The 17,605-nt window shown below is 26.7% G+C and overlaps 1 protein-coding gene and 1 long non-coding RNA gene across 2 annotated transcripts; one reads left to right on the top strand and one right to left on the bottom strand.

The window, feature by feature from the left end:
- Nucleotides 1-269: 269 nt before the first annotated feature.
- Nucleotides 270-3,201, bottom strand: LOC112498815 (uncharacterized). The gene is made up of 2 exons (XR_003066202.2): nt 663-3,201; nt 270-577 (listed from the first exon to the last, which is right to left on the bottom strand). It is a non-coding gene; the product is annotated as an uncharacterized LOC112498815 (long non-coding RNA).
- Nucleotides 3,202-11,492: 8,291 nt separating this feature from the next.
- Nucleotides 11,493-13,877, top strand: LOC102625936 (protein STRICTOSIDINE SYNTHASE-LIKE 4-like). The gene is made up of 6 exons (XM_052439195.1): nt 11,493-11,665; nt 11,756-11,974; nt 12,080-12,132; nt 12,263-12,499; nt 13,182-13,314; nt 13,489-13,877. The coding sequence occupies exons 1-6, from the start codon at nt 11,543-11,545 to the stop codon at nt 13,789-13,791; spliced, it is 1,068 nt and encodes a 355-aa protein (XP_052295155.1). The 5' UTR covers nt 11,493-11,542; the 3' UTR covers nt 13,792-13,877.
- Nucleotides 13,878-17,605: the final 3,728 nt, after the last annotated feature.

A 17,605-nucleotide genomic window follows, 5' to 3' on the forward strand; every position in this document is an offset into this window, starting at 1 on the left:
TTTCAGCTCTAGTTCCTTTACCAAATGGTTTTCTTATTGTTTTTTCAGTTAGACAACTCTCACATATAAGTAATTCTATTTTATCGAGTGAGCCCAAATAACCTTCTCTAGATAATCGATGCAGATAATCGATGCATTATGTCTTGCCCTATATGTCCTAGTCTGGCATGCCATACATTAGCATCCACAGAATCAGAAGATGTGATCAATGAAAAACAATCTTGATTATAATTCTGATTAATTGCATTTAAAATCATAAAACCATTAAGTAAATAAACAGTTCTGACTAGAGTTTCATTAAGAACTAATTGCATACAAACATCATGGAATATCATATGATATCACATGTTTAGAAGTATAGTGACAGATACTAAGTTTCGTCGAATCTCTGGTGCATATAACACATCGTGGAGATAAAGCATTTGGCCACCATGCAGCTGTAATTTGCAAGTGCCAATCCCTTTAGCTTCAACCCTTAAGTTATTCCCCACGTATATCCACTTAGTCCCTTGACTAATCCGACGATATTCCACATAGGCTTCACGTTCATTTGCTACATGTTCCGTTACTCCTGAATCTACAATCCACAAAGGATGAGTTTTAGTCATATAAACGGAGCATATTACATACATATTATGTAAATTTATGGATTTAGTATGTACCTTTTTCGGTTCAGTGCAATCACGAGTGAAATGGCCAAGTTTACTACAATTATAACATGTCACTTTGCTCATATCCTTCTTCTGACCAATGTGTTTACCTCTCTTGCGCTTACCCAAACTGGATTACCCTTGATCAGATTTCCTTCTACTATGAGAGAAGATTTTACCTCTTCTTTTGAGTTTAATGCCCGAAACTTTTCGCGAGTTGGTATCAGCCATATAAAGTTAAGTAGAAGATTTAGTTGCCACTAGGCACTCATCTTCTAACTCCAAGTGACGTTGAATATCTTTAAACGTCTTGACACTCTCATTGTATGTCATGTTAACTTTCATATGCTCCTAACTATTTGGAAAAGATCGAATAACAGCCTGAACTTGTTGTTCATCCGTTATAATGCTATTAGCATTCTTTAGCTCTCTTATTAAAAGTAATATTTCTCTCAAATGCTGCTCCATTGAAGTATTGGGGCGTAATTTGGAAGAGATCGAATAACTGCCTGAACTTGTTGTTCATCAGTTATAATGCTATTAGCATTCTTTAGCTCTCTTATTATAAGTGACATTTCTCTCAAATGCCGCTCCATCGAAGTACTGGGGCACAATTTGTTAGTGTTAAATTCAAGATCTCTTTTATGTTGAGTAGAGTTACCCTTTCGCGGCTTAGTCATAATGTTTGTAATTACCTCTATTGAATCTTGCAATTCAAGGAGGTTTTGAACTTTAAGGTACCAAATATCATAATTATTACCGTTCAGTTTAATTCCTTTGTTTAATTCAGTCACGACACTGTTTGTTGTCATTTCTTCTAAGAAAAAAACTAAACACAGAGATAAGAAAAAAACTTCTTGATTTTATATACACATATTTTATTATTTTACTGTTTGAATCTTAGTCATAATGTTTGTAATTACCTCTATTGAATCTTGCCATTCAAGGAGGTTTTGAACTTTAAGGTACCAAATATCATAATTATTACCGTTCAGTTTAATTCCTTTGTTTAATTCAGTCACGACACTGTTTGTTGTCATTTCTTCTAAGAAAAAAACTAAACATAGAGATAAGAAAAAAACTTCTTGATTTTATTTACACATATTTTATTATTTTACTGCAAACAAATAGCTCAAAATATGATAAGTTTAATGTAAGGATTGGATTCGAAAAGTTGTCGAGCCTTCTAATCATCATCATTTCCAAACATTAAGTTAACATAATTTTAGTATATTACACAAAATATTAATTCATTTATTGTTTATTCCCTTAAAATTTTAACAATAATAGAACTCCCATTTATAAAACATGCCATAAGAATACATTCATCATACATCTATTCACGTGGATAATGCACCAGGAAAATTCCTAGGAAGATGGTGGAAACTAAAAATCCCTCTCAGTACCAAAGTTCCTTAGGCTCATGCCTTTTTGTCAAAATTTTCCTAAACATGCAATTTCCATATTACTACACTAGGATTATTCTCATTTTATGTTTCAAGTAATTTTGTTATGCTCCCACTGAAGCACAACTCTCTTAACGATGTATCATCATATGCAAAAAAAATATTTTTTCATATTTTTAATACTTATATAAAGTATTATTTTCTAATTTTAAAGTATTTATTTGACTAAAATTGAAATTAAATAAATAAACATATTATAAATTAATTTTTAAATTACAATAAAATAGAGAATAAAAAATTGAAATGGTCACCGCAAACGGCGCCTCAAAATTCAATCAGGAAGGCAGCACGTGGATTACACTCTCCACCGCCGCGAGTGGGCTAGAACAGTGAAATCACTGTTCATCTTTTTCAACCTCACCAATTTTCTAGATTTCGAACCAGAATTTTAAATGTTATGTTATCTCTCATTACACGTCGGAAGTTTACATATGATATACCGTTGGAAAGATCGTTTCATGCTCTTTCCAATGATATCAATTTTATATTCATATGTTATGTATCATAAAAGATATGAGTAAAATAAACCTGCGGGTTCATATCCTAGGTTTTCACTTTACTCATTACATGGATCATATTGCATCCTCATGGCAACTAGGAATTAATCTATACACCTTAATATGTTTATTAATCCTGTTGCATGGCATCAACAACAAGTAAATTATAACATGCCATTAATATGTGTTCTTGATGGAAAAATTAACTTTCTTAAAGAACATGCTTGGGTCTCATGCTCTACATGCTTAAATCAGAACACAACATATTTGTCTTTGATACCAATGTTGATTTTCGAGCAAGAATCAATATAAAAAAACTTGTAAATCCGAATTTAAACACATACCCGGATTATATGCGGAAAATCGATAAACCAATGTTGTGCTACCGATTTATGGTCTGAGGATGATCAGAAAGTCGGAAAATCCTCTCTATTCATGTTGCAAGAACCCTCTAAGCTTCTCTTGACTTGAATTTTCTCCAAATTGTACTTTACTTATTTTTGCTTAACCTCTCTTATTTATGGATTTGCACTTTATTTATAACATTCCAAGAGGAGTGATCATTTTCTCAATGATCACTAAATAAGTTTAAACAATTGTAGGAGTGATTATCTTCTTAATGATCACTTAATATCTTTCAATATAATATTATAAGATATTTTAGAGTTCTAACTCAAAATGATCACTTGCTCTTGATCATGCTTTCCTCATGAGTGATTTCAAAGTGATAGAACCCTATATATAAATATATAAATATATATTTACATATATATTTCCAACAGTATTCACATCAAATCTTCAGCAAATCAAGTGAGCCTGTTGAATCGTATACATATGTGGGCCGAAAAGATATTATTAACCAACTAATTATAGCTATCAAACAAGAAAAAGAAATTGAATATTCATAAACTAATACACTGCTTAGCAAACTCAAAGGATCATAAATAAGGATGGATTTGGCCAGTCATAAGTGCTGTGTAATGAAATCCACATTCAAATTTACCTTTACGTGGTTTCCATGTGAAGCATCATTACTTGTATATTAAGTCATGTACTTGTACGATTCAAATACATAAATAAAACATTCATTAACCTTTCCCTTCCGGTATCTGAACTTTTCAGATGGTATCAGAACAATTTATATCATCAATAAGTTTAGTAACAGATATGATCTAGGCTCTTTTTGAGCTCAGAAACGACCAAAATATTACTAATAAGAGTTAAATTTTCCATGTTTCGTTTACCAAGAGGCAAGATCAAAGCAACACAATTCAAATTTAACTACTAATAATAATAAGTAGGTTTTAAGGATTAGGATGTGAGAAAAGGAACCTCATATCTTTTGATAGCCAGTGGTGAGAAGATTACACTCTGAATCCAATAATCCTAGTTCAAAATCTCGGCGGAAATCTTTTATGAAAAATATTTTTCCTTGGGACGCTTAGCTGAGAGTTTTTTTTTTTTAAAGCAGTTTAAAAAAATAAAGCTATAGATATTGAATTACCAGTAAGGCCCTCTGTGTGATAAATATTTAAAATATTATTAATAGTTTTATTAAAAATTAAAGTTTATATAAGTTTTACTTTAAGTAAAATTTAGCAATAAGTTATACTTTGAGTAAAAGTTAGCACATGTCACGTCTTTTAAATAAAATCTAAAAAAATTATTATTGTTCTTTTCATTTTGCATTTGCGTCAATTGTAATATTTGTCTCTTTAAATCATTCATCTCAGTTTTCAAATTTTTTCTATAACAAAAACATATATTTACATATATTTTTTTCTGAATGAATGTATATATGAAAATTTAGGGAAAAAGCCATCTACATCTCTAATATTTATTTAAATGTTTATCTAAACCCCCTTCAGTTTCACGAATGGTCACACAAACCTCTTGATTATAGCTAGTCAAGAATTTTATATTATATACAAACATAATACTAAGATATCAATAATAAATAAAATAGCATATAAATACAAATAAAATATAAAAATAAATTTTATTAATAAAATAACATATAAATGTCATGTAAATTATTTTTATATTAAATTATTATCAGTATTTCCTAACATATTTTACTAATACATAAATAAGTTAATCCAAAAACTTACTTTAAAATTTATAATAATATAGACATAGTTTAAAAATAATCTAAAAAATATTGTAAATAAAATATATAATATAGATGTTGTAAATTATTTTGGATGTTAAATATAATTATTTTAATGTTATTAATCTATGGAGTAGATTTTAGTAATATTAATACATATATGATAGTTTAATAATATTAAAATAAATTTGAAATATTAATATAATTGAAAATTTTAGATTATTTTAATATTAGATTATTTTAATATTATTTTAATTAAATAAGTTTATTTAAAGTCAATTTTTGAGTTGTTATAATCGTGAGGCAGAATAATGAAAAGGAGGTCTGTGCGGTCATCAGCCATTATTAAACCAATGGGCTCTGTGTGACTATTTAAGAAAACCTTGAGAGGTTCGATAGTTTTTTTTTGGTTAAATTCTAATAAAAAATACATTGCATTTTGCAAAGCATTAAGGGGAAAAATAAAAGCATGAGATTTTATCACATATATATATATATATAACCAATGGGCTCTATGTGACTATTTAAGAAAACCTTAAGAGGTTTGGTGGGTTTTTTTTTTAAAAAAATTCTAATAAAAATACATTGCATTTTGCAAAGCATTAATGGGAAAAATAAAAGCGTTGGATTTTATGTATGTATGTATGTATGTATGTATGTTTTATTTCATTATAATAAAGGACTAAATTGTAATTTTTCGTCTAAGGCATCAATTTCAGCACCCAAGCCATAGCTAACTTCGATTTCTTGATATCACCATGCAATATCAAGTTGTCAAAAAGTATATATCCAGTTGGAATAATGATAATTCAATGAGAATTCAATGTGCGTGAGCTGCCTCAACAATCTTCAACGACTCTGAGTCAGGTTGTTGAAACTTATTTAGTGGCCATTCATTTCATCTGGAAAACTAATTGAATGTCATCATATCAGGGACCACGACACTGCGATACTGCAACATATCAGTAATCATCAATTAATGTTCTTTAATTCATAACCTAACACCCATCGTATCACAAGATATTTCACATGTATCAAAGCAATTTATATGATCAATAATTCAATATCAAATTAATTAATTCCCAAGCAGACATAAGGTTATTTTCAAGTTTAGCGACCACAAATTTTTTCGGAGTTAAATTTTTATGTTTAGGCTATTCTTAGTTGTAGGATAAAAAAAATAAAATATAGGATTAGATTATTTGAAAAAAATCTTATCGTACATATATTTGGCGAGTTAAAGTGTTTCAGGATTACTTATCTTTGGACCGACTAAATAATCCCAATTACAAAAGAAAATTTATCCAATGGGGCCATGGTCTATCATGGGATTCGACCCTGTTTATGTTGACATCAACCCGGTCCACACTCGAGCAATGCAAGTCAAGTAATGCCCAATTAGGTGATGAGGTGAGATTAGACCCAAACTTCACTTGATAAACCTAAGATTTGACACAAAACTCAAACTTTAATAAAAATATAATAAAATATATATTATTTTAAATAATTATATTTATTTGGCCCACTTATTACATATATTTAAGATTATAAATATTTAAAGTTCATTTTTTCAACCCAATTTCATTAAAATAAATTTTAAAAATCATACAATTATAAAATAAATTAAAGAAGTATAAATTATAAAACATAAAATCTGAGTTTTTTAAGCCTAGGTTAAAAACAAAAGAGCCTAGTTTCGAGAATTTTAGGCCTAATATGGGTGTTTAAAAAACATGTTTGAGTTGGATCCATGTATTGCCATACCTATTACTAGCCTGAATTTTTGCAATCCCTACCTATTTAATATTGAAGTTGGACAGTTGTTACTTAAAAAGTATAGTATTAAAGTGATTGATAAACACTAATTGTTATAGTTTGCAAGTTAAGTTAATTTGATCTACCACTTGTATTATTAAAAACTTATAATATCTCTTCTATTTTTGTCAAAATTATCATTTAAAAATCATATATACTACGTCCTATTAACTTTTATTCCACAGTTACAAATTTTTTTCTATAGCAGTTATAACTTTTAAGATACAACATATCAACACAAAACATGAGCCTAGTTGGATTAGGATTGTATTGTTAACTCAACTAAAAATAATAATTTATAAATATTAAAATTCATATTAATATGAGATAAATGTGACAAAAATATCAATTTTAATAATATATGATACATTATGGTAAATATCATTATTATAACAAATATCATTATTTATTTTTAACACACATAGTAATATATTTTGGAAAAAGCAATATTAATTTAAAAATGATTAATTAATTTATTTAATAATATTTTTAGCATTATAATGCTTATTAAGAATAGATAATTATTTATTTAATAAAAAATTGTATAATTATTGAATAATTTTATAATTTAAAATATGTATTTTAAATTAATATTTAACTTTTTTTGTTAATTTTTTATAAAATTATAAATTATTAGATAATTATAACAAAAAGATTGGAAATATTTTAGTGTATAAAAGTAAATATTTATTTAAATTATGATTTATATTTATCATTCACATTGACTGGTATAATCAATAATGCAAACTTTTTAGCAAATATTAATAAATATTATATTAAAAAATTATTTTAAAATTTTAAAATATTATACAGTTAAAAAAATTATTTTATATTAAGTGATTTTTCATTTATAATAATTCAATTAAACAATGATTGAAAAAATATTTATTTATTTTTAATTGTTTTAATAGTAATAGCAAAAAAATTATTGTTACAATTCAATCTAATCTTCAACTAGCCACTAGGCCTTTGGCCGAGTGATTAGTACTCTACCCTCACGATTGTGAGGGCATGAGTTCGAGCCCACACAACGTATTGTGGGGGTTTAATTTTCTTCCTTAATTTGAGTGAAGATAGTTCAAACGAAACACCATTCACATTATAAAACAAATATAATAAGGTGGTTGAAGGATTAGGATGCTAGAAAAGGAAGATGACAAATGGAAACTTATATGCAATGAATAAATACTTGTAAATTAAAGATATAGTTACTTGAAATTGTCTAGTTGTCAGGATATTGGATCCTAGATCCAGTAATCTGAACGGAGCACTTCTAAATTACATTGAACACTATTTTAGGTTGGTACTATTTATACTTTTAAAATTATTTTGAATACTTTATTATTTTGTATTTTTATATAATAATTTAAAAAATTAAATTTTATTTTGTAAACTCTTTGAAATTTTAAAAAACTTAATTTAAGATAATTAATTTTACTTACTTAAGACACCAACAAAACTATTGAGCACACCCAATATTAAGAGATTTAACACATAATTATAATAATATAGTCAAATTACTTAACACAATTTATTTACAGTAAGTTGCAGATAAATTATTTAACACAATTTTAGTTATTAGTTTTTTATTTATTTTTGTTTAACATTAGATTTTACATCCAAAACAACTCGCAATGAGAACATAATAATAATGAAAAAAAATTCTGCAAATACTACCCAAAAAAAATGAGAAGAAAACGGACAAGACGAACTAGGAGAACAAGAAGAGGGGTCAAAACATAAAAAAAAGGTTATTTTGCAATACTTCTGTTTTATTTTATTTTTTAAAAAAAATTATCACATAGTCAAAATTTTTTCAAAATATTGATTTCCTCATTGTTCATCTAAAAATTGATAAAGATGTTGGAAATAAAAATTTTTGTGTTTAAGGCACAAAAACTATGGATTGAATAATCAATATAACATATATGGTTGTTTAAAATAATTATGTAATTTTGACTTACTATAAATTGTCCTTAACTGTAATTTATATGTTGGGTATTTTTTTAATAAAATTTGTATTTAAATTAAATTATTTAAAATAATTTTTAGAGTGCAAATACTCCCACTTACATTTTATCTTTAGAAGTTTAGTTGAGTGGTTTTCAAACAATTTTAGGTGGTTGATCTCCCGAGTTTAAATTGAGAAGGAAACAATCCAATCATGGAGTTGGGCTTTTTCACTGAAGAAGCAGTTAATGAATACAGATACATGCATCTGAAGTCTTACACGTAAAACCCGAATCCAAAAGTTATTTTTTAAAAATATTTTTTGTGTCTTATAGTTTGAATTTGGCAGTTTTATTTCTCTAAAAAATGCTTCTTCAAGTTATATAGAAATCCACGGCCTCAATTCATAGTAAAACGTAAGTTTAGAGTTGAGAGTTGGTTTAACCTTATATGATTAGTTCAATAATTATGTTCGGTTGATGTTGGAAATTATCCTCAATAAACCTATTGTGTACAAGTTAAATTTTCACATGTAGCTCGGTTTTTTGCTTAGTCCTTATCATATAGTTAGGTAGCGTGAGCCCTCTCATAGATGAATCTAAGACTAATACAATATACATTTTCATAGGTTAAATCATAATAAAAAATTAGTTCAAGAGTTAGAAATCTGCTACAAATTTATATTATTAGGCTAATAACTATTTTCAGTTGAAGTAAAATTTTATCTTTAACATCAATATCCTAAAACAATTGTTAATGACTTGGCTGTCTAAATAACGCTTTTCTATGCAAGAGTTGGACAAGTAATAAGATAAGGAAGTCAATTTCTCACAACCCCAATAAAAAAGAGACTATTTTTCTGATAAAGTAATATTTTGTTTCATAAAGTTTCAGCACCACTAGAAAGAGTATTAGCGAAAGAAAACATATTTCTTAAAAACTATAATATTGGCCTTTTCTAATAAAAAACTATTACTTAAAATTTTGTATTATATTATTCTAATGTATTTTTCATAACAAATAATAAATAATCTATTTCATTTTTGTCTCACTTTTTTTTTATCGTTATTGGAGTTTTTTTTTTTTTAAGTTATTGTTAGTTACCTTGGCAGCAATCTAATTCCCTTTCTACCCATGTGAGCGGGGTTTGAATCATAAGCATCTTCTTTTCACAAAAAAAAAAAAAAAATTATACAAACACACACCCACAGACACCCACACACATATATGTTTACGAGTAATTTTACAATAAGGAAATCTCAAACTTTAATAAAATAAGAGACAAGCTAAAGAAAAAAACCACATATATGCAAAGTATTTTGTCTTGTAGAGTATTTAAATTTGTGTTTTTCTTGTCTTTTAGTTTATCAGTAAAGTATTCCTTTATAAATAAACACATATTAAAAGAATTTGATATAAAAAATTAATTAATTTATTGAAATATATGTTCTTTTGTATTTTAATGGCATCATCATATTTAAGTAGTGAGGATGTCATCACTAGAGAATTTTATATATATAGAAAATTTCTAATGAATAAAGTACGAGAACTCTCATCAGATAAGCTATACAAATACAGAGGTTCTCAAGTTTAGATACTTAAATGCAGATTTTGTATAGATTCGTTATTTCACGATATGGTATTATAGTGTACCTATTCAATTTAAATATTAAGCAATTTGATATAATAGCTAGGGGTGTTTGCGGATCGGATTTTATGGATTGGACATCAATCCATATCCGATTCATGATTTTGCGGATTATAAATTTTCAATCCAATCCACAGATTAGTGAAAATAAATCCAAATACAATTCATATGTCTGCGGATTGGATGCAGATTTGACCCAATCCCTATCCAATCCATCATTTAGCGGATTGATTTGCAAATTATTTTTTTTTAATTTTGTCCAATCTACGAAGTAATTAAATTAAAAAACTCTAATATAAAAATAATTTATTAAATTAAAAAAACTAATGTAAAAATAATTTTACTACCAATTAAATTCAAAATTGAACATGATTTAAATAAATTAATTGTTTAAATAAGCTAGAATAATACGTTCAAAATTTTAAAATATAACACACTGAAAAAAAAATTCATTTGTTTAGATCAATACATGAAAATTAACTAAAATTATAAATTTAAATGTTGAAACTTGAAAGATTGGATGTAACAAGAAGAAATTAAGAAACCTGAAGAGTTTAAAAAGAAAGTAAGAAATTAAGCTTAACTACCTCAAGTGGTGAAGTCAAACAGTGATGGCTTGTGCATGCAGTGGGGTAGAGATTTGGTGTTATATGCCAAAAATGTTTTGTTTGGCTTAGGGTTTTTGTTTTGCTTTAAAATTTTTAATGTTTAGGAAGCTATATTTGCTTATTTAATTATTTTTTATTTTATATAGTTATCGAATAAGATATGATATTGTGTTAATTTAGCTATACTTTAATTAATTAATTTATTTATTAGTAAGTAGCATTGCTACATTTATGAGTTTTATTTTTTTAATTAAATAAATACCTTTTGTTTTGCGGATTCACAGATTTTTGTGGATTTATAGAAATAAATCCATATCCAATCCATCGATTGCAGATTTTTAAATTTTCAATCTAATCCGATCCACCAATCCACGGATCAGATTTTTACGGATTGAATTTTTGCAGATCAGATGGATTGAGCGGATTGGATTGGATTATGAACACCCCTAATAATAGCAAATTTGCACGAAATTCACATTTAGGCATATGCAAATGTAAATGCTCAGGTATGGCCACTTTTTTTTTTTTTTTATGTAGACACGCTATTAAGTCACATGGTTTACTAGTATGTCTAAACTGACTTCATTAAACTGTATGTTTTAACGACATGTCCATATGAAAAAAATTAGGTCACCCGCATAAGAATATATATATATATATAATGATGATTAGGGTATGCTTTAATTTTCGAAGGGTATTGTTGTCTCTTTACTAGCATCAATTTTTTATATAAAGACACGGCAGCGAATACCTAGCTAGTTAACTAGTATACCTAACCGAAGTAGTAGTTAGCAGCTCATGGCTCCGAAAAGTTTCCTGCTAGCTTGTTTACTTGCTTTCACTGTACAAATCTTCTTCTCGCCTTCAGTATCATCTTTAGCTTCTCTTCTCTCCATCTCTAAGGAAAGCTCCTCTATGAAGGTATAAATATGTAAATATTAATTATTATATATGCGTTAATGCCGTATATATGTGTGAAATGTTGTTAATTAATTTTGATCCTGTATGTAGGGTTTGACTAAACTTGGAGAAGGATGTGTGAACCACCCGGAGGATGTCTCTGTTGTGGTTAGTAAGGGTGCGCTGTATACAGCTACTAGAGATGGTTGGGTCAAGTATTTCATCCTCCATAATGAAACCTTGGTTAATTGGAAGCATATAGACAGTCAATCTCTTCTTGGACTCACAACAACAAAGGATGGTGGCGTCATTTTATGCGACAATGAAAAAGTGGGGCAACATAAATAACTCTCAAGCTTTAACTATTGTGTGCGTGTGCTTATATTCAAAGATAATCTTTAATTATTTGTTTTCCCCTCAAATGTGATCGATCAGGGTTTGCTTAAGGTTACCGAAGAAGGCGTAGAGGCTATTGTTCCAGATGCAAGGTAATGTTGATATTTTATTCGATCAGATCAACATGCATGCATGCTACAGCGGGCACCATATGTTATCTGTTATATTTACTTATCACTAATTAATTCATTTAATTTAACTTAATTTACTTTGATCGATCAGTTTTACAAATGACGTGATCGCAGCATCAGATGGCACTTTGTACTTTACTGTAGCAAGCACCAAATATACACCCACAGATTTCTACAAAGACATGGCTGAGGGAAAACCTTACGGGCAGCTACGCAAATATGATCCTAAATTGAAAGAAACAACAGTTTTGCACGAGGGTTTTTACTTTGCTAATGGCATTGCACTCTCAAAAAATGAAGACTTTGTGGTCGTTTGCGAATCATGGAAGTAAGTTCTAATTGAATTAATAATAATAATATATAGCATGCTTCTGTCCACGATTTAACTAAGAAAAAGGGCACCTAAAGCTCGAAGGTCTGGAGAAATGATCACGAAAACTTTAAGTTTTCAATAAAGGATACTATGGTACTCTTTTGAGCATAATAACCTTTTGCTCTAATAACCCAAGAAAGTTGACTCCAATGTTTTATAATAAATAGAAACGTAATGATTTATATATTTTAAAATAATTTAAATGTTTAAAAATATATTAAAATTTCACAATCTGCATATTTTATTGTATTGAAGTAAATTTTGTAATAAATTAAAACATAATATTAAAATTTTATTAATTGTAAAATCTATTTAACCGAAAGATTTAATTAAAATCTTTATAATAAATACAAATGTATTATTAAAATAAATATAATAATTTACATATTTAAAATTATTTTAATATTATTTGTCTTCTAGATATATTATATTATTTATATTAAATTTGTATTTATTAAAAAGATTTTAAAGTCAATTTTTTACTTGCTATATTCGATATTACGGCCAAAAAAATGCCTTGTTACCTTTTTGTTAAAACTTAAGTTCTGCACGATCATTTTCCCAAAACTTAAAGATATACCTGTTCTTTTTCCTTTACTTAATGAAATAATTCTATTTCGATGCGGCGGGGGCTTAGATTTCGATGCAGAAGGTATTGGTTGAAAGGTGATCGTGCTGGAATATTGGATGCTTTCATTGAAAACCTTCCTGGTGGACCTGATAACATCAATCTTGCCCCTGATGGCTCTTTTTGGATTGGTTTAATCAAGGTATTATATAATATTTATTTTTTTTAGGGTTTTGGCTGAGTGGTTTTAAGAAGTTTTATTTGCCTGTGGATCACTCGAGTTTGAATCTTGGAGGAGATGGGGGCAGCTAAATATATAAATCTCTTCACGAATTAATGCAATTAATTATCTAAATAATTATGGTGCATGATGCAGATGAATCAGACCGGGGTGAGGGCTATCCAAAAATGCAGGGAGAAATGGGAGCTGTTGGATGCATATCCAGGACTGATCAGCCTTCTCCTCCCCATGGGCAGTGATGCAGGTGCAAGAGTAGTCAAAGTTGACGGAAATGATGGCAAAATAATCAGGGATTTTAACGATCCTGATGCAACATATATATCCTTTGTCACCTCGGCTACCGAGTTTGACGGCAATCTCTATTTGGCTAGCCTCCAATCCAATTTCATTGGCATACTGCCACTCGATGGTCCAGAACCACAACTGGCTACCATTTAGAAACAGTTGCAAGCATACATCACTGTGCACCATGCATGTTTGATGTTTCTACTAAATTATAATAAATCTGGCTTTGCTCGTGTTTTTCTTTGGCTTTTTGGTGTTTTCTCTGTCCTTTATTTCAATAAAGTTCAGTTATCTCCTTGGAGGTTCAACAAATTATTCCATTAAAATTTTAAAATATACATATAAATATAATGGATATACCAATGACGTCTTCTATATAACAATAATGTTATACGGCCGGTTTGTAATTCTTCTCTCATCTTCAGTTTTTAAAATGATTAAATAAGAGACGAATCCATCTATCAATCCTTCACAAAATAAAATAGATTTTTTTTTTCAAAAAAAATATATATTGTGACAAAATTGACAGGAAAATAAAAAGGCTAAAGTGTCCTTTGTATAATTTTAATATGTTTAGAAATCAGGTAGAATATTATTTCACTTTTGTAAGCAGTAAAATCTAAAAAGGCCTATAAGTCCATATTTTCCCAACTCAATTTAATTTATTTCACAAATAGTAAGCATCCATCAAAATAAAAGATTTTTTATCCGATATATGACATAATGACAATATTGTCCTTGAAAATTAATGTCATGACATACTCATAATATTTCATTTTTATGGATGTTTATGATTTGTAAAATAACTTAAATTGATTAAGGGTTATATAGATTTTCTTTTATGAAATAATTTAAATTATTAGTGTAAGGGGGTTAAATGTAATGTTTCTAAATTTGAAGATGGTAAGTGTTACAACCCATTTGAGTTTGGGAATTAGTGTTTCTAATTTACATTTTCCACTAAATTTTTAATTTAATTTTGAAAATAATTTTCAAAGGCCATTCTATGATGCTTGTTTAGAAATCTTGATATCAATAGTGGGATTATTTTAGACTATTGGATGGAATCTATCGTTTATGATAATTAAATAGGGAAAAAGACATCTAGACCCCAAGGCCCAGAAGAAAGACCACTAAGTTTTCAGTAAATGACACCAAGACTCATTTTAATCATAATATCATTTGGCTTTATTAATTCAAAAAATTGACTCCAATATTTTATAATAAATAAAAATATAATATTAAAATAAATGTAATAATGCATTCATTTAAAATGTTTTTCATTTTTTAAAAAATATTTTAATACTTTAAAATCTTGTATTATAGTAAACGAAATTTTATAATAAATAGAAACATAATATTAAAATAAATATATAAAAATTTAAATTATTTTCAATATTGCATAGAATAATTTTAATATTATTAATACATGAGATATAATTTATTAGTTATAAAATCTATTTAACCCAAAGATTTATTTAAAATTTTATAATAAATACAAATATATTATTAAAATAAATATAATACTTTAAATTTTAAAAATAATTTCATATAATAAAAAAAATTCTAGTATTATTAGTCTACTAGACAAATTAAACTATTTCAATTATATCTGTATTTATTAAAAAATTTAAGTTAATTTTTTTATTTATTATTTACAAAGGATATTATAGTTAAATTTTTTATTTATTATTTACAAAGGATATTATAGTTAAACTTCTTTTGATGTGTCTTATTTCAATTTTAGGGTCTACATGACATTTTCCCGTCTTCGGGTCTAGGTTGCTTTTCCCTTTTAAATAAGATACATAAAAAAAATCAAATATTTTGTTTAAGTGGTTCTTATAGGTTCAAATTAGATAAACTATAAAAAAAAATTAAAACAGTTAAATAAGACAGAGATAGAAATTAATAACTACTAAAGAATACGAAATAAATTTAAATTAAATGTCACAAAAACTGTATCAAAATTACATCATATAAATAATTTCTTATAAATCATTGATAAATAAATATCATTACTGACCAATAAATTTTGTATTTTAATCTCTCTATATCATAGAATTATAATTACATAATTTAGATTGGTATAAATTTCTTAATGTATTGGTATATTGATTTTGGTAATTTATATATATAGTGAAACTTTATACAAAATAATTTTCATACATAATGTTTGTATGTTATAATTGATGGAAAATATAATCCAATGAAATTCACTCTTATTGATTTTAGTAAGCATAGATGCTCAATTTATTCTATGAATTAATAAATAAAAAATAAAGTTGTTATAATTGATATGATATTAAGAAATTTTGATCGATTAATAAAGATTGAGTTAATTAATTTTTATGTTGATTAGCATCAATCTTTAGGTACTAATTAACAAAGATTATGACAATCAATCATTTTATTCCCATTATTACTTTGTTCTTCTCAATAATGATAATAAAATTTTTCTAGCTTTCAAATGATTATGATTACATCATTGTTTTAGCATAGTCACCATCATAAAATTTTTCAATTTCATTTTGGGTGATTTTATAATTTTAATCATATCTTTTTCATTATTTTGTATTATATCACTCACCATATACTATTTCTAACATCTATCAAAATGCTTAATGTACTATAAGACACAAAAAAAAAAAAAAGAGACTATGGGCAGTATCAATAACTTTGTGTTTTAATACTCGAACAACTTATTATAATAAGTTCATAAAGATATTTTTGAAGTGTATAATTCATACAAAATTTATATTTTAATATTATACATTTCCAAGAGCAGTTGTAAAGAATAAAATGAAATAGTGCGTCTTAATAATACATATAAAATGAATCTAATTAAAACTTTTAATGAAAATTTTGTAATGGTTTTATATTTAACTCCTATTTATGCACTCGTTAAAAAAAATTTCAATTGCATTTTTATTTTGGTGGAACTATTTGAATCCACTATAATACTCAATAAACCCATATAGTTAGTAAACAAACCATCACAATTTAAAAGTTTATTTTTTTACTCTATAAAAATACATATATTCATAATATACCCTTAATAAATATAATTAATTTTTATTAGTTGTTTCTCGCTCTACTTATTATTGTTCAATCTTATTTTCATCAATTAATTCTTACCCTTGCAATAGTTTTATTAACAAATCCTCCATTGTTGCAGCAGTTTTTCTTTCATTTTTTCCCCTTTTATTTGTTTATCATGATGACTTCAAACAGAAATAGTAAGCCTTTTATCTATCCTAATTACTACCAGTATAATACATGATTAAAAATAAGTTAGTGATTGTTTGAAATTTGTTTTGTGATCTTCTCATTTTTCGAAATTAAAATACTTAATGGAAATCCAATTACTAAATTTTCATAGAGCATATACTTTTAATAGTAACTCGTGGCTAAGAAAAAAAATGGTGACAAATAACTTTAAATAGAAAAACGATCATAATATTATAATAATGAGTTATTATAGTGTTTTGAGTGGAATTCTTTTATAATAATTTTTTTTATAAAGAAGTGTGTACAGAGTATTATAGGGGGTTTAAATATCCTTACTTTTTTATCTTGTTATTTTTTTTTATCTTTTACAGTGACTCAGTGATTAACATTAATTATTTATTACTTATATAAAACAATTATTTGTAATAGTAACAAATAAGCTAGACTTAAATTAAATTAAAATTAAGAATTACCTATTATTTGGGTAAACAATAATTACATATCCATATCCAAATTAAATTAAATTGGAGCTATTTTGTTTTAAATCAAATGGTCCATAATAATCCCACTATTAACATTAGTGAAAAATCTAATTTTTAATTATTAAAAATACTCTCAAGGAAATTACAATTTTGGATAATAAAATGTATAGAATAATAAATATGAACTTTTCAATTATTAATTTTTAGGAGTTCAAAAATTGTTCGTCTAAAAAAGTTAAATTAGAAGTTATTTG

Source organism: Citrus sinensis, chromosome 4, assembly GCF_022201045.2.
Source record: "Citrus sinensis cultivar Valencia sweet orange chromosome 4, DVS_A1.0, whole genome shotgun sequence".
Classification (NCBI taxonomy): Eukaryota; Viridiplantae; Streptophyta; class Magnoliopsida; order Sapindales; family Rutaceae; genus Citrus; species Citrus sinensis.